At 46.5% G+C, this 25,214-nt stretch overlaps 1 protein-coding gene across 2 annotated transcripts in view; it reads left to right on the forward strand.

Annotated features, from left to right (window-relative positions):
* Positions 1 to 25,214, forward strand: part of PACRG (parkin coregulated) — a 469,671-nt gene that overhangs the window by 231,242 nt on the left and 213,215 nt on the right. For both annotated transcript variants that reach the window (XM_066371685.1, XM_066371686.1), the window contains exons 3-4: positions 6,918 to 7,089; positions 22,395 to 22,544. In XM_066371685.1, the coding sequence (XP_066227782.1) occupies positions 6,918 to 7,089; positions 22,395 to 22,544 (322 nt within the window). The remainder of the gene's footprint in view (positions 1 to 6,917; positions 7,090 to 22,394; positions 22,545 to 25,214) is intronic.

Genomic DNA, 25,214 nt, shown 5'->3' on the forward strand with positions numbered 1-25,214 from the left:
CCACTGAGCCAACCGGCCAGGGCCATTCTATGTGATCTTTAAAAAGTTATAAAACATATTTTAAAAAGAGAGAGAGAAGTTCTGTGAATAAAAGTGCCTGATGCTTTTATAGTTAATATCGGCTTAGCCAGCGATCAGCCTGTTACCCTGTAACTTCGGCTGATACGTCTCACACAACCCTTGTTCTGGCTCAGCTTCCCATAGCTTTGTTTTAATTCTGCATTTTTTGCACAAACTTTAAGGAAAGATTTTCAAATTTTATAAAGTTTTAAAATGGCTATCTTTATGGTAATACTAAAGGTATGTAAAGTGTAACATTTACCATATTTTTTGCTCCATAAGATAAACCTGACCATAAGACACACCTAGGGTTTTAAGGAGGGAAATAAGAAAAAAAATATTCTGAACCAAATGGTGTGTTAAAATATTTAATAAAATATACCACAGTAATATTTCAACAATGTAAACTCAACAGCAGTATTTACAACCATGAGCACTGTTATTAACAAATGAGAAGAAATTTTAATATTCAAATACTCTTCCAGTTGTCCGGGAACCCGCAGCAGCTAAAAAAAAAAAAAAATGAACATTTGCTCCATAAGACGCATGGGCATTTTCCCCTCCACTTTTGGGGGAAAAAAGTGTGTCTTATGTAGCAAAAAATAACGGTATTTAAAAAATTATTTTCTTTAACAGCAAAATAATTTTAAAAAAACTGAAGAAAAAAAGTTTATTGCTAAATAAACAATCAAGATGACCTTTGGGCCCTGGCCGGTTGGCTCAGCGGTAGAGCGTCGGCCTAGCGTGCGGAGGACCCGGGTTCGATTCCCAGCCAGGGCACACAGGAGAAGCGCCCATTTGCTTCTCCACCCCTCCGCCGCGCTTTCCTCTCTGTCTCTCTCTTCCCCTCCCGCAGCCAAGGCTCCATTGGAGCAAAGATGGCCCGGGCGCTGGGGATGGCTCTGTGGCCTCTGCCTCAGGCGCTAGAGTGGCTCTAGTCGCAACATGGCGACGCCCAGGATGGGCAGAGCATCGCCCCCTGGTGGGCAGAGCATCGCCCCCTGGTGGGCGTGCCGGGTGGATCCCGGTCGGGCGCATGCGGGAGTCTGTCTGACTGTCTCTCCCTGTTTCCAGCTTCAGAAAAATGAAAAAAAAAAAAAAAAAAAGATGACCTTTGGCACATTTAGGTGAACAAAAGAAGCCAGTGGTTTCGCAGGACTCGACGGGATCGGAGTCCCGCGAGCCCGATCTGCGCGCACGTGGAGGTCAGCGGCGGCTCTCCTGGTCAGCCTCTCGTTCAGATTCTGGTTCTGACCTTAAATTACTCTTAATCTAGATTTGTTGCTTTAAAAAAAAAGGAGACCTATTATTAGTACCAATATATTATTTATGGAACATCCATTCGTGAATGTGTTTGCTACGATACTCTGAAAACCAGAAACTTTTCCTCCTGAAGTTTCAAAGGTGAACTGAATAGGAAATCGAGTTCTCAGTGGTTTCCCGGTGAAATGAGGGTAAACAGAAACACCAAGAAGCCCATCCAGATAATCTATCAAAATATTCATAAAATCCCTGAAATGTATATAATCACTGTCATCCTTGGAGAGAAAACGGCCTCCTCTTTGTGGAATACATATATTTAGAGAAGCTCACATACGCCTTCATGCCACAGGGTCTGTCCGTGTTCAGCCCGGGGCCCTCTGCAAGCTCCGCCGTGGCCCCAAGCCTCAGCTCTAGAGACGGTCATGTGTCACCAGCCTTTGTTCCTAAGCTGAGTGTGCCTCTCAACGAGCTGACACAGGACAGATCCGAAAGGGCAGAATGAAGTCAGCACACGCTTACCGAGCGTCCAGCTGTTATGTGCCAGACACCGTTCTTAGCAATGACAAGCTCCCTGAACAACAGAACTCAGGAAACTGGAGGCTGCGGTGAATAATTATAAAGGCTACAGAGAAAGCCAGACAGCGCCATGGGCGGCGGTGAGAGGGCTGCACGGGTCTGAAGCTCGTTACTGCAGTGCCGGTGACAGAGAGTCCGGAGGGGAAGGGAACAGGGCGTCCAAAGACGTTCTCCGAGAGCAACGTGAGGCCGGACTGGCCCGGGGAGCCCAGGGCACAATGCTGGCAGGGGGACGGTGTGAAGCACAGGGACCCGGGGACAACCAGGGAGGCCCTGGTGGGACCTCAGTCATGATCAACAGCAGGTCAGGACCCAGATGAATGGAGAGGGAAACAGGAAGGTGGACGCAGGAACAGGGAGGTCAGTCAGGAGGCTGCCGTCCAGGTGAGGCACGCGGGAGGCTTCACCTGAGCAGACAGTGAGCAAACTGGAGGAAAAATGAGTGACTGAAATAAGGACTCGTGTGGAGACAGAAGCAACCACTTTGCTGATGAATTTAACCCAGGACGTGATGGAAGGCAAACAAGGATGACCCCTCGTTGAGAGGGTTGTGGTGTCAGGCGGCTGAGAAAGGTCAGCTCCGCTGGTCAGCGGAGTTGTGCTGATGAGGACAGAAAAGGCCCGGGAGCGTTGGACAAAATAAAGGTCATCAGTGACCTGAGCAGAGGAACCACGGGGGATGGGAGGGGAGCGTGTTGCAGAGAGCGTGGGAGTGAGGAAGGACAGACGGCCTGAGAGTGGGAACCAGTGTGAAAACGGTACAGACGCTAGAAGGAACACGTCAGGAAAAAAAGAAAAAGACATTCAAGAAGCCAGATATATTACTGAGCACACACACCAAAGCTCCTGGTTATAAATGGAATTTAAGAGGGCTTCCCAAGGCCTATACCTAATTCATCAACTGAAACAGCATTATAATGATTAAAAAGGAACCCGAGAAGATAGGCAAGGAGAACAGAAAGTTATGCATAAAAATGTCACCCTGTAGCCTGGCCAGGCAGTGGCACAGTAGATAGAGCATCAGACTGGGATGTGGAGGACCCAGGTTCGAAACCCCGAGGTCACTGGCTTGAGTGCGGGCTCATCTGGTTTGAGCAAGGCTCACCAGCTTGAGCCCAAGATCACTGGCTTGAGCAAGGGGTCACTCGCTCTGCTGTAGCCCCCTGGTCAAAGCACATATGAGAAAGCAACCAATGAACAACTAAGGTGCCGCAACGAAGAATTGATGCTTCTCATCTCTCTCCCTTCCTGTCTGTCTGTCCCTATCTGTCCCTTTCTCTGTCTCTGTCACAAAATATATATATATATATATATATATATATATATATATATATATATATATATATATATACATACATATCACCCTGTAGCAATTAGAACAACATCTGTAGTGCTGAAAGAAGTTTGTGACCTCAAAATATTACGGCCGGTTATTCTTCTGTTGAGACAATAGATCGCAGGGGTGACAGATATGCCAAGCAACTGGTAAACAGCTCAGAGAAAAGAGCTCACAAAGAGGCAATTTTGGGCAGGAAAGAACTGCTGTGTCAGTGAGTTAGGAGGAATAAAGACAGATCATCCTGTTCTTTCTCAGTCTCTCTCACTCAGTCCTTTATTCAAGTTAGCAGTCTCTTAATTACTGCCCCTGTTTAGCCTCTTCCTTCATCCTTTCTCATATTGCTTTTATTTCTTTTTCAACACTTTTGAGAATAAGAACCATGTGTGCACTCAATGGTTGTTTTTTGAAGACATATGCAAAATGGGAGGGGAAAGCAATAACTGTAGCTAAAGGCTAGTTGGAAGAGACACACTCTTTAAACATGAGATCCGAAGGAAGAAAGCAAAATATTATGATGCACAAACAAGTTACAGCGATATTTATATTAGATCGGACCGTGGCACACGGCCTTAATAAAGATAAAGAGGATAAGGCGTGAGGATACCTGGAACAATTCACCTCACGGTTATAGCCACACCGAACCTCGGCGTGCCGAACAACATTGCCTCAGAGCCAGTAACACGTCTGGAAGCCAGACAGCTTGGGTTTGCATCCCAGCTTCTGAAATTACTAGCTGCAAACCTTAGGCAAGCTACTAACCCTCCTGTGCTCAGTTTCCTCCTAGTAAAAATCGGGATTGTCGTATCATCTACCTTTTAGAGTCATTATAAGGGTTCCATGAACTCACACCCGTATGCTCTCTCAACAGGGTCTGGTGTCAGACGCATTGGCGTTTTTATGGTTGCTGTGATTAGTGCTGTTATTAGTATTTTTGCAAATTACACAAAGAAAAAAATCAACAGAATTCCAAGGAAAAGTTGGCATATCAACAACCTTAGTAGGGAATTTTTACCTTGCTTCTCAAAGGAAGATAAATATGTTTTACAGTGTTTGAGAAAGCTGTGAAATAGTGGCAATAAATATATTTAAACAAACTGCCTTATCTTTCAAATAATTCCAAAAGGAAAGTAAATAAGACATTTAAAACTCAAACTAGACCGTAAAAAATAAATGAAAAACAACAGCCAGAGATTAAAAAAAAAAAAAAAGATGACAGAAGTTAAACTAGATATAGACATAAACATGTATGACTTAATGTATTAAAAAACAATCTTAGAACATATAAAATCAATGATTTTATATAAGGTCTACTGGAAAGTTCTGTCCGTTTTTGGAATAAAACAAAATACAAATTTTTCTTACCGTCAATAAACTTTATTAAAGAATATAATTGCCATTATTATTAATGATTTCTTGCCAGCGTGAGGGCAATTTGTATATCCCATTTTTGAAAAATGTTTTATCTTTTGATGTGAAAAATTGAACCAGTGCTTGTTTGATATCTTCTTCATTTTTGAATTTTTTGCCCTTCAAAAAATTTTGTAAGGACAAAAACAAGTGATAGTCAGAGGGTGCTAAGTCCAGGGAATATGGTGGATGTGACAGACATGCTTCTGTAGCATTTCTTCCTTGTTGAAATTTGTAAAAATTACAGTGGTGTAAATGAACTTTATCAGTAGCCATGGGTACATTATCGCCTCACACATAAGACTAACGTGAATCAACTTTGCTTTAGTTAATTTGCTATGTCAGTATGTATACATTAAGTGATAAAAATAGAGAGGCACACATGCATCAAATAAACATGTGCTTACGTGTCGCAATTTGTTGGGATAGAAATGGACAGAACTTTCCGGTAGACCTTCTATTTATAAAAGACATATATAAAGTGCCAAAATAAGCAAAAAGAAGAGAATTAGCAAAATGTATCAAAAATGTAAATAACAATATAGTACAGATGACACTTTTATTATGAAGTCAGGTTACAAGGTAAAATTATGGGTAACAACATTGTACCTTTGGGAACTGAATGAAGTAGCAATACATTTTTTTTTAATTGTGTGAAATAATCTTCTACAATATTTTCAAATATGCCAATATCATTGAGGAAACTGTTATAAGGCATATATTTTATAAACTTTCACTGTGAATAAAGCAAATTTTATGACTATGCAAGGAATATAAAATTAATGTCTGTACAGACCTCCATTGGGGGTTCATCTTCTAGGCTTCACGCCCAAGAGGACACGCGAACAGTGTCTCTCAACTGCTTACTCCCTTGGCCGGCTGGGGAGTCCACGAGCTGACTGCAGACAGCCCTCCGACTTGGTAAACTGTGGAACATCTGATTGATGCGGACTCCCAGTAAACACTGAGGCCTGTGGTGGGGCGGTCACCAGCGACTCGGACCCAGGAGCAGGCGGGCGTGTGGCTGGAGACTCCAGAACTTCCTAGCTGAGAGGTAGCTGGAGGCATAAAAACCTGCTCAGGGGAGAGGAACCGTCTCCACGGTCTGGACGCGCTCCTCACCTAATTGTAAAGTGATGATTAGACGCTGGGGACACTCCTCAGGAGGTGGAAACAAGGAACATTTGTTTGCACGTCTTACTAGGAACACTGCATCCTTTGCTCTGTGGGTGGGCTGTATCCGTAACCTGAGTCATTGAACTTCTTCTTCCGTGATGTCACTGTCACTTCTGCCACCGTGGAGGGGGCAAGTCAGGACATGGATACTTTGACAGCGGAGCACCTGGCAATAACACATCTGCATGTGAACAGATCCCTTTCCCCCTCCCTCAGTAATTTTCGTCCCCATTGCCTGTTGGAGCGGGTGGTGTCGGAAAGGTCAGGCCGAGAGGCCCTGGAGGCACCAGGGAGGGCGGAGGACACGGCCGTGGAGAAGAAATTGTCTCTGTTCTAAGAAAAAGCAGCCGAGAGACGGAGGATACTTTGACTTGGAGGTGTCCGTGGTCTGTCCAGGTTCAGCCCGCTCTGTCTTTCCCACGTGTTCTTTATGACACTAACATGCTAATGGTCGGCGAGGCTCCAGGGAACAGCACTGGGGTCCTGTTTTACCCTTCTCTCAGACCCACGGGAATAGATACAGCTCACAAAAAAATTAGGGGACATTTCAAGAATAACTCTGAAGCTATAAAATAGCCCCTAACTTTGTGAGCAGTGTATCATGTATGATCCCTGTTACATCCTTGTTAGAGATCCTGGTGCTAATCTCTTTTTGACTGTTTATTCTCTCTCTCTCTCTCTCTCTCTCTCTCTCTCTCTCTCTCTCTCTCTCTTCTGCATTGTTTTATCTTACAGCTATCTTTTCAACATACATACTGTGGGATTCTTAAATTCTTTGCAACACTGTACTTGTGCCAAATGGTCAAAAACTAACCAAAAAGACACCAAACAAAACAACCCCCCCAAACAGATACTAAGAATGCTTCCAGTGTAGCTTACTTATTATTTTCATCTATGAAGATGTTAACGTCAGTGACGTGAACCGCATCGCCAGTGCATTTGGGACGGGATGAGGTACTTCAGGCCCCCAGAGGGAGCTGGTTCACGGTCACGTCCCCCGAAGTTCAGAAGAACTTTCCGGTCCCCCAGCGGGTGACATCCTCGCAGCCCACGGGACACTGTTTTCACGTGGCCTTTCTCCTCTCCGTCCCTCCAGGTGGAAATCGAGAAGCTGGATTACCACCACTACCTGCCTCTGTTTTTTGATGGGCTCAGTGAAATGGCGTTCCCCTACAATTTTTTCGCTCGGCAAGGCATCCACGACATGCTGGAGCACGGTGGGAGCAAGATCCTCCCCGTCATCCCACAGCTCATCCTCCCGATAAAAGGTAAGTGCGCAGGTAACAACCTGTTCCCTCCGTCTCCGGCACCTCCGGGGTGACAACCCGCACATAAAGCCATAAAGCAGCGGGCTGGGGCGAGCGTCCAGGTGCGGGCGGGGACTTGCACACACTGACGAACGGGGCCGCACAGCCCAGGTCTCCTGGTAGTGCCCCTCTGCCCCCGCTACACTGCGTGGGGTGCGCACTAGTGTAAAGCCCTTCCACAGCCGTGACACCACCACATTAACGCGAATTCAGGGGCGCAGAGCTGGGTGAAGGAGGAGGCTGTGTGCGTACCTGCCGCCCACTTCCAGGTTCCTGGCCTTTTAAACTGCAATGCGAGCAGAGTTCTGCTGTTTGGGATTTTGAGGTAGTAAGATTTATACTTTTAAGAAAAAAAGAAATCTGGCCTGACCAGGCGGTGGCGGCACAGTGGATAGAGCATTGGACTGGGATGCGAAGGACCCAGGTTCGAGACCCCGAGGTCACCGGCTTAAGTGCAGGCTCATCTGATTTGAGCAAGGCTTACCAGCTAGGACCCAAGGTCGCGCTGGCTCGAGCAAGGGGTCACTCGGTCTGCTGTAGCCCCCGGGTCAAGGCACATATGAGAAAGCAATCAATGAACAACTAAGGTGCCACAACAAAGAATTAATGCTTCTCATCTCCCTTCCTGTCTGTCTGTCCCTATCTGTCACACTCTCTGTCTCTGTCAGACACACACACAAAATCTGGAATGGAGAAGAAGATGAATGTTATTGAGTACTTTAGGGCAGTAATTTACAGCAGGTCCCTCGGGGGCTCCAGAGCAGCCCCGACGCTGGCTCCCCCTGGTCGGTCTGGGAATGAGCCTCCCTGGCAGTCTCCCCGCACAAGTCCCCGTGGACTGTTGTCTGCGAGCTGCCTCAGTCCGAAACCCTGTCTGAGGTTTTCACTGTCAGTGCGAAGGGCTCTCCTGGCTGTTTTCTGTCCAGTCTCCGCCCCTGGCTGCCACAGCTGCTGCTGGCCCTTGTGATAGAAGTGCCCTCCTGGGGCCCGGCTCCAGAGGGGACAGACAGCCTCTCACCTCGCCACCCACCGTCCAGCCCCCACACCCGGTGGGTGCCAGAGCCACCCACAGCAGACTGACGTGGACGGCTGGTGCTCTGAGCACCTCCAGCGTGGGGGACACACCCTTTCCCAGCCAGACCTTCCCAGGCGTTTCACCGGCTCGATCTGGACCCTCTGTCCCTGGCTTTAGAGGAAGGAGCAGGTCTCTGCGTCACCACCCAGAATTTGTCTCGGCCTCTACTCCAGGATGAACCCCCTCCCGGGATGACTGACAGCACGTCTACCTAGTCTCCTAGGGTCTGGGGGAACCCACCCTCTCTGTCTCAGTGGTGCTCTTTCCAGGTGATCTGATCAAAACAAACCAACCAACATCAAACAAACAAAATAGTTCAACATCGGGTCATTTCCCACAGTCTCGATCATTTAATTTTATCCATGGTCTCCTTCTTATTGATTTGAACCAGTATCACTATGTTCTAGATTTTTTGGCACATCTGCTGTCACTGTTTAAATTGAATCAGCTTTGAAACTTGCTCTCAGGACTCTGAGAGACCCTCCCTGACCTCGGCAGACTGCCACCAGGGGGTAGAAACCTGAGCCCAAAGGGCGGGACAGTGCTCCCCGCTATGAAAAGCAACAGGGACAGAAGACCCGCTCCAGGAGGGGCTTCATCTCCGTCTCCTCCCCTTCGGGGGCAGCTGAGGAAGGGCTGACCTTCAGCAAGGACACACAACACGGACCACCACGCTAAAACCGGGTCCAAATGGGATTTGTTTTAACCGGTCACAACTTCGGAATACATGAAACTCCGGTTGAAATGCTGCATTTTCTACAGGGCGCATGCGTGAGTTTCGTGAATAAACAGAAACAGCCCAGAACACTCTCCCCATTCCTTTCCCCCTGCGCCCCTCAGAACAGCCACGACACCCAGAAACCGCTCCTGTTCACATCAGGGTTCCTGCCTCCTGCGTCCGAGCCACTTCCCCAGCCCCCCGTGGGAAACGCTGAGGGCAGGAGGAGGGTGTGGAAGGAGCATTCTGATTGTACTGTTTACAGTAAAAACACACCACACTGGCGCTTCGCGGGCAGGGGTGCATTCATTCTCAGTTTTGTCGGATGTGTATTCCGAAGATCAGGAGCGCGCCAAGGGAGAAGCGGTGCGCTCTAAGGACAAGACGCACAGCAGTCCCAACTAGAGGTCACTTGCGGATGACTGAAGATACTAGTAAGAACTCAGTCAATATGAATATTAACTATCTATGAGTTTGATCGTTTGAGTTTCCAGAATAAATGACCGGTCGTCCCGGACCTCTAACTTGGCTCGTCACATCTCTAAAAGCCAGATGTTTCTCAGCAGGGAATACCGATGGGCCACGAAGATCGTGCTCCGTTCCAGCCCTGCGTGGCAAATGGCCCGGCCTCAAACTGCGTCTTTCTGGCGAGGCTCTGGACCCAGGGTCACTGACCCAGAACCAGGCTGACGCCCATCACTGGCTGAGCGTGGAGCAGCTGGGCGGCCCTTCTCCTCACAGGGCACTGTTACTGTCCCTTTGATTCTTTCCGGGGGCAGAAATTAAACTCTTCATCACCAGCTACCAAGTTCGTCAGCCGCTCTTCTCAAATTCTAACCAGCATCCAGGAAGGTGAAGCAAAACCGAGAAATTCCCTGGGAGGGTGGGGACTGCAATCGGCTGCGCGTGTAGATAAAGAGTGGGTGGATGATCTAAACTCCTCCCAAAGCTGATGGGACCAGAGTGAGCAATGGACGCACCCAGGGGCTCGGGGTGTTGATATGACGAAAGGGGAGAGGACCTCTGCCTGGTTCAGACCCGGGTTCCATCACAGCCGGAACAGGCAGGGCGCATCCACCACCGGTCAGTGTGGTCGCCACCGGTGGGTGTGCATCCGCCACCATTCAGTGTGCGTCCGCCACATGTCAGTGCGCATCCGCCACATATCAGTGTGTATCCGCCACCAGTCGGTGTGCATCCACCACCATTCAGTGTGCGTCCGCCACCAGTCAGTGCGCATACACCACCGGTCGGTGCTCATCCGCCACAAGTCAGTGTGCATCCGCCACCAGTGTGTATCCGCCACTAGTCGGTGTGCATCCGCCACCATTCAGTGCGCATACACCACCGGTCGGTGCTCATCCGCCACCGGTCAGTGCAGGTCCGCCACCGGGTGCACAGACGCTGCATCATGCAGAGCCATGGCTTTCCTTCTGCTTCCCACTGTCTGCTTCCCACTGTCTGCTTCCCGCCTGCCTCAGCTCTTCTGGCTCAGAAACTTCAAAAGGTACCACTGGAGGGGAGTCAGGGTGGCCGTGGGCCCTGGTGGCTGAGGGCAGCGGCAGAGTGTGGCAGGCGAGGACAGGACCACAGCTGCCCACTGCGCAGCGGGAGCGGCAGTTCCGAGAGTTCTGTTCGCTCCATCCATCTGGTTAGGGAAACACGAACCCACTAGCATCGGCGGAGAAACCAGGGAGGGTCCTGGCCCGTCCACATCAGTCTCCAAGGGGTTTCCAGTGGCACCCAGGAGGACGGGAGGCGCCAGGAGTGACCCACCAACTCTGAGTTTGGAAATCTCTCTCCTCAACAAAAGCAGGAAGAGTGACACAGCCCCGGGGTGGGGGGCGGGCCACTCGGCAGTGCTGCTGCATCAAGGCTGCTTGCTGCACGCAGGGAAGGAAGTATCTGAACCCATGAGAGGAAAAGAACACGTCCACATCCGCGACAGTTCGTATAAGACCCAGAAGGAACCTGCAGAACCCTGTTGGCCACCCTCAGGACTCAGGGGAACATGGCCCCTGTGACACCGGAGGAGAGGAGACTCGGATGAAAGTCACCCCGTGCCGGGTGAGAGAAGGGGAACTGAGGACACCGTCGCAGGTCAAGCATCTCCAGGGAGGGTACTGCATGTTTTAAAATATTCTTGTTGAAAATCGTTGGTCCACAGTGCCCTTCTCCAAATGCCACTGGGCCCACGGAGCACCTGCAGGCCTTAGGAAAATGCGGGTTCTTCATGGTAGGCCGGAAGTGGACGTGAGATGCCACGTTTCTAACAAGTCCCGGTTGATGCTGCACCGTGGAAAGAAAAATGAAAACACCATTAACAAGGCAATAACAGAAGAAAACAAAAAGCCAAGGTGGCTTGTAAAAAACAAGTAGGATGACCAAAATAACCCACCTAAATAATCTGTTATGGCCACAAAATAAATGAGACAAATAATGACTAATCACAAGAAAAAAAAAAAAAAAAGACTTGGTTTGGTAACTTGTTTGAGAGTCAGCTCCGGCTGACTGTTCCCAGCCAGTGTGGTGAGACCGCCAGTCCTCAGGTCATGATAAGAACATGTATCTCTTTCCTCAAACTTCCCTTCTTTCCCCCCTCCAGCCTTTAGTCGCTCATGACAATGAAATCAGTAATCAGTTGTTACACCATCGTGATCATATAAATCGTGCTCACTGTAAATCACACATCTACTGTAATTACATGACCTTCCTTAGACAGCTTGTTTTTCTTAGCATTGATAATTGCCTCTCATTTTGTTAGCTTACTTTGTATACATGTACTATTTAAAAAAATAAACTTCTGGGTCTAGCGAATGAATAGTATTCTCCCAATGTTCAGAACATCAGATTACTCCCGGTTTTCTTTCTGTTCCCGGAGACGTCTGTCCTCGTACTCTCCACCGTTCCGCTCCTGCCTGGACCAACACAGCCTGACTGACATTTATGTGTTTGTTGTTTCTGTTTTGTAACTATATGTATTTTTAGAGCAAACTAAGACTAGAAGAGAATTCTCTTTAATAAGAGGGAGTTTTATTGATCCAGCTAGGTTATGTTGAACTAGCAACCAGTCTCCAAAGTCAAAACCTAAAAATCCATAAAAGCGACTTAACATAAAGGTCTGTTTCTCACGTGCTCCAGGCGTGCTGCAGGGACCTCTGGTCACTGTCATCGCTCAGGGGCCCTGCCTGCTCAGCGTCCCTGGTCCTAGCAGCAGAGGAAGCCAGACCTCAGAAGGGTGTCTCTGTGGCCATGAGCTGCCTCACTTTCTATTGCTGTCCACTAGTCATCGGCCAGACCTGTCCACGGCTCGTCTAGCCTCTCCAGGGGGCCAGAACATGCCGTCACACTGTGGACGTTGTGCACAATTTATTCGAGAGCCTCTGGGTTCTGTTGTATTCTTTTGAAGAATGTCAATTCTAATTTAACGGTTAACCTATTAAACGTACGTCTGTGGTGGACGGCAGTCAGAGCGCTTCACCCCCCCCATTCCGCTCACCCCCGGGGCCCCCCGGCAGCCCGCTGGGGTGCGTGCACCTGAGAGGCCAGCTGAGGCTTCCCCTGTGGAGTTTCCGTTGACCTCCTCGGGGTGTCTCTGCCCTCCGGGACCCCCAGCCCCTCTAATGTGATATTCTTGCCTGCTCTGCTAGCCCAGGGCTCTCTCCTCGGACACCTTCATCTATTTCCTTCTGCCCCAGGATGCACCACTTCAGTTCTTATTGGCAAAACCTTTCTGCTCCCCACCTCTCCCAGCGTGCCTGCACCCTTCAAGGACAGACTCCCCTCCAGCCTCTGCCCACTCTACATTCTTGGGCATGCCAGGCAAGGATTTCCACTAAATACCAGCTGCTGGTTGTGCCATGGGGTTCATTTCTCACTGTTTCCCCTCATGCACACTGTGCTCCAACCACGGTGCTACGGAGCCTGCTTTGTGGTTATCTCCCAGGGATGCCCGTTCTCACCTCGCCCCGTGCCGGAGCGCTCAGGGACCCTCAGGCTGAGCTCCACGGGGGACGGTCCGGGAGGACTGAGCTGCCTCCCTTCTCCCTTCCGCCCCTCAACTCCAGTCCTCTCCCTGCCATCTCCCCCCTCCCACAGAACTGGAGAACTTCCTCTCCCATCAGGTAGAACCTAGTATTAGAAAGTAATATATTCCACAGCCTCTAATGCAACGGCTAGTACACAGTCGATGCGTCCAAATATTTGCAAAATCAATTTAATCTGGTGCACAGCTGCCATCCATACCGAAATGGGTGTCAGCGTCACAGTCCAGAGAGTGAAGTGGCCCTTTGGGCTTGCCATGGCACCTCAGATTATATATAAACACTGCCTTGAAAGAATTCCTCATATGAAACAACAAATAAAGGGTATAAATGGCATGACGTTTTCTGTTCACTGGAGAAATGATTAAAGTGGCGAGAGTGAATTTTTGTTTCCTCATTTACATTCTCTCCCGTGATCCTTTCTTACGAGCAGCCACACGCATTTCTGAGACGGTCTGCTAGGAGGCGCGGTGACCCCCGGCTGCTGAGGAATTACAGAAATATCGTTGACCTACAAACAGACGGCACCTGAGACAGTGGCCTCATTAGGAGAGCTCTAATGAGCTGAGGTCACCCCGCGATAAAAGACAAACCTGCCCAGACCCAGCGGAAGCAACTGGAGCAGTAACATTGCAAAGAGTGAAACATCCTTGTTAAAGAACACCCAATGGAAACAAAGAATCTGTATCACGATACAAAAATCGTTCTGAGACTTCTCTTTAATGAGAAAGGGGCTAGGGCAATTGAAATGCATTATCCTTTATTTGTGGTCCAGTAATTTTAATTATAGATCTTCAGATTTTCCAAGTAAATTCTTTTAAAAGTGATAATAACTGTAAAAATAGCAGTGATTTCTAATTTAAAAAGAAAATATCTAATTTGTTCTGAAAACATGGGGGTGGGAAGGTATATCACTTAGGATTATTTTGGTTATAAATGCAAAAAGAAAACAGAATTCAAAGTGTCTTAAAGAGCCGGGTTTGCTTAATAACTCACATGTCTGAACCATACAAGACGGTCTCATGTCACGTATGGTGGAGTCTGGTGGCTGGCCATTGTTACTCTCTGCTCTGTCTTGAGCAAGGTCATCTTGAAGCTGGCTCTCCTCTTGGCCTCAGATGCTCCGAGCAGATCCTGGGACTCCCTGCTTACTGATCACCCAGAGGAAAGACCACTAGTCATTCTTCCTGGACTTCCAGAAAACAGTGAAAGTTGAAGTTTTGCTGTGATTATATCAACCTGAGCCTTATGCCGAGCTGGGAACTGCGGTCGAGAGGAGTGGAGCATAACTGACTCGATTACCCTAGAGAACGCGACCTACCCAAGGAGCCACTTAGGAGAAGGGAGACAGGTCAGCTTCCCAGTGAGTTCTCAGCCACAAAGTGAGGCCGTTCATAGAGAGTCCTCTCCAGAATAAGGGGAAAAAAATATACCAGACGAGAATAAAAGTGAGGATCCATCAGTACATGTGGCTTGGATTCAGTTGTTCACACAATTTAAAAAAGACCGTCTAACGTTTCAACCATTTCTGTCCCTTGCCTACAAGGGAAGTCCTCCGGATTCCTTTAGCAGCTTCCCCTCAGAGTAAGCTGAAGAGCCCGTGTGAGGTCAGCGTGGCCCGGCTCATTCTGGGGAGCTCTCTCTGGCCCCTCGTAATCACTGCTATTTTCCTAGGAGTTCTCAGATCACTTGCTTAATCAATGCCGCCATTGAACCAGATATTGATGTCAAGATTAGCAGTGAGTGGTTTTTCAGACTCTTTCTTTGGGGGAAATAAGGACCTCTCCTTCTTGGAAATGTATCCATTTCCCCATCTTTTCTGTTCTGTGTCACAGCTCTCCACCTCCTTGTTTTGTGAAAGCCCGTGTCTATTACAGTCCTCATAGTTCACTTCTCCGGCGAGGTTAAAGCCGCGACCCTTGTGGACACCTGTTCTCAGCCAGGGCAGGAAGTAACCCCGCGATTGTGAGAAGCGATGTCACGTGGTTCTGCTCCGAGAAGGGCACTAAGGCTGCTGGCTGCGTCCTCTGGTCGTCCTTCCGTCTGTCACCCCACTGTCTCGAGCTGAACTGAGCCAGCAGTCTAGGGTCAGGGGAAGCAGGGTGCCCTGGGGACACAGACCCTACTCTGCTTTCTGACAAAGCAAGATATTGGCAGGTTTCCCCTTGGTGACAGCCAAAGGCGTTCAGGGTGTGAGAGCACAGACCCAGTCCCGGTCGCCACAAGGCGGATGGTGGGTTCTAATTCCACCAGGTTCTGACTGAATTGTTGAGACTGTTTCTGGTAACTGAATACTTTCATCCTCAAAACTAACTAGGTATTGAGGAGAAAGGCCAAACGCTCTCGCTAAATACGAAAATGTATTTTGTGGTCCTGAAGTCGGAAATATTCTCGTCTATATATAAAAAAAAGGAAAAGTTACCCTCTGGTAATGAATGACAAAGCTTCGTGATAAGATCTGAGTTTTGCACAAAGAGAGTGCCTTTCTGTATGGGGGGAGAGGAAAGTGATGCTTTTCTATGTAACGCTTACTGGAAACACTGCAGCAGAGGATATCGTAACCCTTCTCAGAGGCACACTCCGCGTCTACTCCAGCTGAGCTACATCTATGCTGTTTTCATCGTCCAAATACGTGGCAACTCGGGGCACAGAAAGTCTATTTGCACCGCAACTGAGCTGCGATTTGGCAAGAGAAAAGTCTCTATAATGTTGAAACCTACATTTGGTTTGAAAAACGTATTTTGGTTCCTTCTGTTCTGAAATTAAATAAATTCTCTGGTTAGGGCCTCTAAACTAGCATATTCACTTCAGTCTAATTCAACTAATGTGATATCGGGCCTACAATCTCAAATATTAATTAAATATTTTAACTTCAGAAAAAATAATACTTAAAATACTTTAGGACCTCTTTAATAGGCAGATTCACAGAGACAGGAAGTAGAGTAGAGGTTAGTAAAGGGCCGGGGGAGAAGGAAGTGGAGAGTGTTGGCTTAACGGGTGTCGAGTTTCTGTTTCGGATTAACGGAAAAGTTCTAGAAACAGTTAATGGTGAGGACTGTACGACATCGTGAATGTAATCAAAGCCACTGAACTGTACACTTGAAATGGTTAAGTGACAGTATATGACATATATATTTTTCACAATAAAATAGAAATCAACCATTTAAGAAAAATAAAAAGAGTGATTGAAAAAAACTAAAATGTTTACTCTCGGTATTACAACATTTTATTTTCTCTTAGAAAATCTGGCCTATTTCATATGACCAAAAGTAAATATTAGAATTTTTAGCAATTTAGCTATTTTTTTTTAAGTTACTCAAAAAACCCAACTGAGTTTGCTCAAAAACAAGTTGACCCAGTAAGGGAACTAAGTAAGTCCACAGTTCTCAATAAATATACAAAAGTCATATGCTTTTACATATTTATTATCAATAATTTCTAGAAGCATTTTGGGATAAGATGGTCTTACACAAATAGTAACAAAAAACAAAATTACTTCAAGTAAATTTCACATAGCTATGCATAATCTACATGAGAAAAACTGTAAGCTTTTCCAAGGAGCTTAATTAAAAATAAGAAAAATTAAAGTCATACGTATTTCTAAAGGAAAGATTCAATGATTCTGTAGTAAAGATGATCATTTTCCCCAAAATTATTCTCTAAATTTATTGGAATTTATATCTGGGTATTAAGCATACATTTAGCCTGATCAAATTATTTTAAAGTTTGTCTCAAAATATATATGGGTAAGAGTGATCAAGAAAATACTGAGGGAGAATAAGGAAAGATACTTGAATTCTGCTCCATTAAACACACATAAAGTTATAATCTTGAAGAATAATATTTTTAGGAAAATATGCAAAGTATATTCCTAATTTTTAATAAGCAGTATAAAAAATGTTTGTTTTTTAGTGGAATAAAATCCTGTGTCTATATATGCCTGTAGAAAAGATAGTTTCTACTGTTAGCATGTGAATATATAAATATCCAGTATTTTGTTTACATTTTATTCTATAAAATGAGATTATAGCAAAAATATGTTTTATAACCTACTTCTTTACTCACCTGTATCTTATAAACATTTTCCTATTATCAAAATATTTTTCTATTAGAAAAAAAATTTTTTCTATTATTAGATATTTTTCTATTTAATAACCTCATACATTTTCATTGTATAGATATACTGGATTTTATTTAAATAAGCTGTTGTTTTTGAAACATTTAGACTGTTTCTAAATATAAGTAAAAATGCTTATACCATCCTTTCCTGTGAATCTCTCTGCCCAACTGATACATCCTTAGACTGAATCCCGGAAGTGAAATTGCTGGGTCCAGTGTTGTATGCATATAGCTCTGAGAAGACTGTGATGATCTATAATGGTGTCAGCGAGGGTCCCTCTTTCCCCAAACCTGTTTCCACTTAGCAAAGACTCCTTGTTAACATGATATTCAAATTATAGAGTAGCACTGCATTTCATTTGATTATCACTGAAGTTGAACATTCTAAAAAAGTAGTTTTTCATTTGTATTTATTAATTTACATATTATCTAATCATATTCTTTGCCTATTTTTAAGTGAGAAGATTTAATCTTTCATTGGTTTGTGATAGCTGTTTTTATATCAAGGATAATTGACATTTCTAGCATATCTCACAGATAGCTTTTAGAATTTATTGTTTGCTTTTTCACTTTGTTTGGTGTTTCCAGTGTTAAAAGAAGTGAAAATATTTCCGTTATTTTATTCCACAGTAGTGAACCATATCTAATAGTAGAAAATGTTCTCACTTTGCAAAAATTATAGTAATGATTGATTTTATGCTTGAAAAAAATCATATGTGTAACTTATAACAATCTAAGATGAATGTTTTACCACTTTGACATTAGATTATTTTTCCTTATTCTTCAGCAATTTCTTTATATCTGAAAACTCTGTCTTGTTGATTATTCTCGAAGGCAGTAAGCAGTACAATAGAAATCCAATTTTCTGAATATAAAGGTTCCACGGACTGACCTATCATGTCAGTAGACTTCTCATATAAGATCCTTTTCAAACCTTAAATCTTGAGTTCAAAGTCCTCACTTAAGTCTTGACAATAGCTCTCAGGGCCATCTACAAAGAATAAACACATTTGTTCTCTTTCAAGCTAGAGAATAGTATTTTCTTTATATCTGTTAACAGAGTCTTTCAAAAGAAAGAAACTTCGTTTCAAAAAAAAAACAAAAACAAACCCAACCCCTTTTTTTAATTTAATTCTACTGAGATATTAAGAACAAAAAGACTTCTAACTTCGTGGTATATCTACATTCCCCAAGAATAAGGAAGAAAAATAGGAGAGTTGGGTGTAGTTGAGGGGCTTTCATTGTGCACATCCCAGGGGCTTTACTTCCCAGGGGCTACCAGGGTTTTGGAGCCATTCCCTTTAGCAGGACACAGGGCTCCATTCTAGATGCTGTGAAGAGGAACAGGTAAGGCATTTTCCTGACCTGCCATTGCCAGTCCAGTAACATTTATCACAACCATGTAAATTCAGTAGGGGTCACAATAAGATGAAATAATTATTTTCTAACAACTATGATTACTGTCCATTGTGAAAGATAATTAATTTGTACCTGAGTGATCAATCACTTATAAACAGAGACATAAAGCTATCTGACAAAAGTATGATTTTATTGCTCATGTATATGAAAAGTTCACTCCCAGAGAAATGGAGGTGAGATGGGGAGAGGAGAGTGGAGGTGAGATGGGGAGAGGAGAGGAGTGGAGGTGAGATGGAGAGAGGAGAGGAGTGGAGGTGAGATGGGGAGAGGAGAGGAATGGCGGTGAGATGGGGAGAGGAGAGGAGTGGAGGTGAGATGGGGAAACCAGAGGAGTGGAGGTGAGGATGAGGAGAGGAGAGGAGTGGAGGTGAGATGGGGAGAGGAGAGGAGTGGGGGTGAGATGGGGAGAGGAGAGGAGTGGAGGTGAGATGGGGAGAGGAGAGTGGAGGTGAGATGGGGAGAGGAGAGGAGTGGGGGTGAGATGGGGAGAGGAGAGGAGTGGAGGTGAGATGGGGAGAGGAGAGGAGTGGAGGTGAGATAGGGAAAGGAGAGGAATGGAGGTGAGATGGGAATAGGAGAGGAGTGGAGGTGAGGATGGGGAAACCAGAGGAGTGGAGGTGAGGATGAGGAGAGGAGAGGAGTGGAGGTGAGATGGGGAGAGGAGAGGAGTGGGGGTGAGATGGGGAGAGGAGAGGAGTGGGGGTGAGATGGGGAGAGGAGAGGAGTGGAGGTGAGATGGGGAGAGGAGAGTGGAGGTAAGATGTGGAGAGGAGAGGAGTGGAGGTGAGATAGGGAAAGGAGAGGAATGGAGGTGAGATGGGAAGAGGAGAGGAGTGGAGGTGAGGATGAGGAGAGGAGAGGAGTGGAGGTGAGATGGGGAGACCAGAGGAGTGGAGGTTAGATGGGGAGAGGAGAGGAGTGGAGGTGAGATAGGGAAAGGAGAGGAATGGAGGTGAGATGGGAAGAGGAGAGGAGTGGAGGTGAGGATGAGGAGAGGAGAGGAGTGGAGGTGAGATGGGGAGAGGAGAGGAGTGGAGGTGAGGATGAGGAGAGGAGAGGAGTGGAGGTGAGATGGGGAGAGGAGAGGAGTGGAGGTGAGATGGGGAGAGGAGAGGAGTGGAGGTGAGATGGGGAGAGGAGAGGAGTGGAGGTGAGATGGGGAGAGGAGAGGAGTGGAGGTGAGGATGAGGAGAGGAGAGGAGTGGAGGTGAGATGGGGAGAGGAGAGAAGTGGAGGTGAGATGGGGAGAGGAGAGGAGTGGAGGTGAGATGGGGAGAGGAGAGGAGTGGAGGTGAGATGGGGAGAGGAGAGGAGTGGAGGTGAGATAGGGAAAGGAGAGGAATGGAGGTGAGATGGGAAGAGGAGAGGAGTGGAGGTGAGGATGAGGAGAGGAGAGGAGTGGGGGTGAGATGGGGAGAGGAGAGGAGTGGAGGTGAGATGGGGAGAGGAGAGGAGTAGGGGTTAGATGGGGAGAGGAGAGGAGTAGGGGTTAGATGGGGAGAGGAGAGGAATGGAGGTGAGATGGGGAGAGGAGAGGAGTGGAGGTGAGGATGAGGAGAGGAGTGGGGGTGAGATGGGGAGAGGAGAGGAGTGGAGGTGAGGATGAGGAGAGGAGGAGAGTGGAGGTGAGATGGGGAGAGGAGAGGAGTGGAGGTGAGATTGGGAGACCAGAGGAGTGGAGGTGAGATTGGGAGACCAGAGGAGTGGAGGTGAGATTGGGAGACCAGAGGAATAGAGGTGAGATGGGGAGACCAGAGGAGTGGAGGTGAGATGGGGAGAGGAGAGGAGTGGAGGTGAGGATGAGGAGAGGAGGGGAGTGGAGGTGAGATGGGGAGAGGAGAGGAGTGGAGGTGAGATGGGGAGACCAGAGGAGTGGAGGTGAGATGGGGAGACCAGAGGAGTGGAGGTGAGATGGGGAGAGGAGAGGAATGGAGGTGAGATGGGGAGAGGAGGGGAGTGGAGGTGAGATGGGGAAACCAGAGGAGTGGAGGTGAGGATGAGGAGAGGAGTGGAAGTGATATGGGGAGAGGAGGGGAGTGGAGGTGAGATGGGGAGAGGAGAGGAGTGGAGGTGAGATGGGGAGACTGGGGAGTAGAGGTGAGGATGAGGAGGAGGACATAAATTCAGGAGACACATGTGGAGTGTGATGGATGAAAAACAGGAATTGAGCCTGGTTGCCTGGGCAACCAGGAAAACAATACCAAGAGAACATCTGTGGCAGAAACTTGTCTTTGGTACAACCTAAGTGTGAGCGGCTGGCATGACCCAGGCTATTGGACATGTGACCTGGAGTTCAAGAATGATGTCAGGACGGCTCTCAGGTAGATGGAGTATGTGTCATCCTTTTGGAAAGGCGTGTTCCTTTTGTCACTCCATAAATGGCACAACCTTTAAAAAAAAAAAAAAAAAGAGCATCTCACAGTTTATCAGTCAGTGACCACCTTCGAACTCTTCTGTGACACATGCCGCACTTCAGTCAATTTAGAAACGCACTAGCAGGGCCCCATGACGGAGGAGACTGGGGCCGAGAAAGTGTGGGGGTGTAGCCTGACCTGTGGTGGCGCAGTGGATAAAGCGTCGACCTGGAATGCTGAGGTTGCTGGTTCAAAACCCTGGGCTTGCCCGGTCAAGGCACATATGGGAGTTGAAGCTTCCTGCTCCTCCACCCTTTCTCTCTCTCTCTTTCTCTCTCTCTCTCTCTCCTCTAAAATGAATAAATAAAAATAATTTAAAAAAAAAGAAAGTGTGGGGGTGTTGGCCAAGTTCACAGTCAGGGCCAATGTCTTGGTTGCTGGCCCTCTGAATTCTCCACGCTGGAGGAGCCAATGGCACCTCCAGGCTCCACAGGTATGAGGCCACCAGGGTGCCCACTGTCTCCTGTCCTGTCTCTGCAGTACCGTTTGTGACTGGGCATTCAGAAGTGCTCTTAATAACCATTTTGTGTTTCTTTAGTCTCTTGTAGTTACTTACAGTTGATTCCTTTTAAAGTTCTAAACATTTAAAAATGTGCTTTTCTTCCATGCATTTCTGAGAGTCTGAATATAGTTTATGTTCACTTCTACCATGAACGTTCCTGGTGTTCACTACCAGCCTATAGTTTCTACTCACACCTGGTCCCCGTTCCCAAATAAATGTCTGTTTTACGCTAATGGTTTTAAGAAGAGCATGAACTACTAACCGGAAATTTATGTTACATGAAAATTCATCTGTTGTCAGCCCTGGCTGGTTGGCTCAGTGGTAGAGCGTCGGCCTGGCATGCAGGAGTCCTGGGTTCGATTCCCGGCCAGGGCACACAGGAGAAGCGCCCATCTGCTTCTCCACCCCTCCCCCTCTCCTTCCTCTCTGTCTCTCTCTTCCCCTCCCGCAGCTGAGGCTCCATTGGAGCAAAGATGGCTGAGGATGGCTGCATGGCCTCTGCCTCAGGCACTAGAATGGTTCTGGTTGCAACAGAGCAACGCCCCAGATGGGCAGAGCATCGCTCCCTGGTGGGCATACCGGGTGGATCCCGGTCGGGTGCATGCGGGAGTCTGTCTGCCTGCCTCCCCATTTCTAACTTCAGAAAAATACAAAAAAAAAAAAAAAAGAAAAGAAAAGAAAATTCATCTGTTGTCAACCTTCCAGTAACATTACTAATCTTTTCCCCTTCCTGCTACCTGTCCATCACTGCCTCTTCCCAAGAGAGGGGGCGGAGCAGGAGCACACCAATGAGACCCTGTTTATAGTGGGCAGGGCCACTGCACCTCATTCCAAGCTGTAATCATCATAACGAGGCTCGTCCCACGGGTGACCCCCAACAGACTACAGTTTCATTAAACAGTCTGCCAATCGACTCGTCTGATAATTGCAGAAATGAATGCTTCTTCCTTTGGCCTGTTCCTTTCCCCACACGCAGGTGCTCTGAACCTCCGGAACCGCCAGGTCATGTGTGTCACCCTCAAAGTCATCCAGCACCTGGTGGTGTCAGCGGACATGGTGGGGGAAGCTTTGGTGCCCTATTACCGTCAGATCCTGCCCATCCTGAACATCTTTAAGAATATGAATGGTGAGTCATCCCTGGAGTCAAAAATGTCTTTTAAGTCCTAAAAAAAGGGGAAAGTGTTTTGAAGTAGAGTTAATTAGCAACCCACTTAGGATTTCTTATTGCATATAAACCAAAATCCATTTGGAGATCTAAATAGCATAGCTCCCACCCCTTCTCCTTCTAACCCCCCCCACACAAGGAAGGAAGCAGTTACAGTAACGATTTCATTTATAACTCCACACACGTACCGCTTACTTACTCAGTACAAAGCACTGAAGCAGTTGTATAATCTTCCAATAATTACATTGTAAAGTTTTTTTTAATAGTTTTTGGAACACATCAGTAGGTTTTGAGTTTGTCCTTTCTCAATATAGTAATTCAACCTTTAAATACTTCTTGTAAAAATGGCAGTATTTGTTGATTTTAAGATGAATTTTTAAAGCCATGTTATTAAATCTGGTAGAGGTGGTTTGCAGAGTTTCAATAGATGTCTTTCATTTCTAAAAATAAATAGAAAAATAGGTAATAGGTAGCTCCTTAGTTGATGGTGAGTACTGTTTAAAACATATGCCGGTACATTTATTTTTTTAACTGCTGTATCTGTTTGAGAAAGCCCTGAGGAGCTCAGGTGGGCCTGCTGTACACCAGCCATGGTGTTGGCAAGTCGTGTGTCTGTTGGTAGCGTCAGGGGGGTGTGTGTTCATCAAGACTGTGAGCTTCCTCTCTTGCCTCTTGAAACTATGGGAATGTAATTTTCTTTTACGTTGCTCACTTTGAAGTTACATACTTTTCATCAGCATGGCGTAAGTCAACAGTAAAGTTAATTCCTGACACAGAAATTATCAGTAAATAAGTCAGTAATTCAGTGCAGAAATCTGTGACACGAATCCCTCATTGTACATACAAAAAACAAACAACAACAAAAAAAATCAAAGAACTGTGTATGTGGCAGCTCCCAGTGCCAACAAGTCCTTTATTGGGAATCACTATTTTTTTATATGATTTCTAATTTTTTTAAAAGGTATGCTTAGGAAGAATATTCAGGAAATCATGGGACCCGGAGACAGTTTCTAACTATCTTTCAATAGTAGGAACTCCTTGTGTTTAAGATTAAACTTATTTAGTTCAAAGGACTTCAACTCAGGCTATGAGAGCTGAAGAAGTTTCGTAATGGAGTGAGTGGATATTTGTTCTGAAATGCCGGGCGACCTACAGAGTGAGTGTGAACATTTAGAAAGGCAGCTGTCTTCCAGGAGAATGGGAGTGGATGTCAGCAATTGAGTGTATCTTGGTCTAAACTGAAAGTTTTAGTAACAGCAACTTTACAGTATGGAAAATACTTGTAGAACATTTCCGATTCATCCACGTATATGTTTTTACTGTATGACAGCATCAGACATCCATGGACTTGGAGACTGAGTCCTGGTGTGCACATTGTTCAGTTGCAGTTCATCAGAGAACCCTAAGGACGTCCATTATAGGGTCTAGGTATCTTGAGAGAGATCGAGATGACAGAGACAGACACGTGAAGGGAGCGCTGGAGATCGGAGAGCTGGGGTTACTGAACAAATGGCGGGGTCCGGGAGCAGCGCCTCCCAAAGCCTCAGCGATGGTGAGCGCCGTTACAGGGTGTGTGATTCGCAAGCGTTTCTCCACAACCTGCACGGGAACCTCTGATGTACGTGCTCTTTCCATTCTTTCACTGTATAAGCTGTCTCTCTCCAACTTCCTTCCTGTGTAAACATCTGCTTCTGTATGGACCGGCATGGAAGCCGAAGGCTGACCCCTTCCTTCTCCCCCTCCCCAATGTGGCAGCTCCCAGTGCCAACAAGTCCTTTATTGGAAGAATATTCAGGAATATTCAGGAAATCTGAACGCCACAGGACCCTAGCGACGACAACACTAGGCTAATGTTCTTGTCCTCCCAGAGTAGAATCTGAAATCTAGGCGCCACTTTGAATCTTCTTGCATAAAAGAAGAAACAGTGATACTCAGAAGACACTCAGAATTCCTGCCCCATCCCCACCCCACCCCACCCCACCCCACCCATGGCCGACAGGAAATGCAGCTGTCGCCCGATGACAGGTAAGCCGCTGGAGCTCAGAGCTCGGAGAACCAGCAGCCGCCGTCCACCCTCCGTTCCTCATTTCCCGTGGGAGTCACGTCTCCAACCCGCCGGTGTGCGTGCGCTTGGCTTCAGGACTATATTCCTGTTCAGATTTTAGCAATGTGGAGAACTTATCATTGTTTTTCTTTTTTTTTTTACCTTGACTCTAATTGGTCCTAAACATGGCTAATGATTTTGGAACATTTCTAAATGAATGCACCAGCAATTCTACCTTCAACTATTTTTTGGTTTAATGTCGTTCTGACATTTGAGGAGGGGAAAAAAATGTTAGCTTCAGCTTCGTTTTCTACTTATCTAGAAACCTGTCAGCACCAAGCCAGGATGCAGCTTTCTTTATTTCCAGAGGGTCAAATTATAGAACTGGAGCATTCCAGCGATAAAACTTCCAACGGTTCTTCAGAGTGGCTCTGTGACCGTAGACCCAGTTCTATTAGCTGCAGCTTTATCACAGGACTGCCAAGTACCAGAGTTTCACTGTAAGAATAATTTAGCTGTAATGGCATTTTAATAAACCCTGCTTTATGATTGTAGATATTGTCTTCATACTCACAGAACCATATACC

Source organism: Saccopteryx leptura, chromosome 3, assembly GCF_036850995.1.
Source record: "Saccopteryx leptura isolate mSacLep1 chromosome 3, mSacLep1_pri_phased_curated, whole genome shotgun sequence".
NCBI lineage: Eukaryota > Metazoa > Chordata > Mammalia > Chiroptera > Emballonuridae > Saccopteryx > Saccopteryx leptura.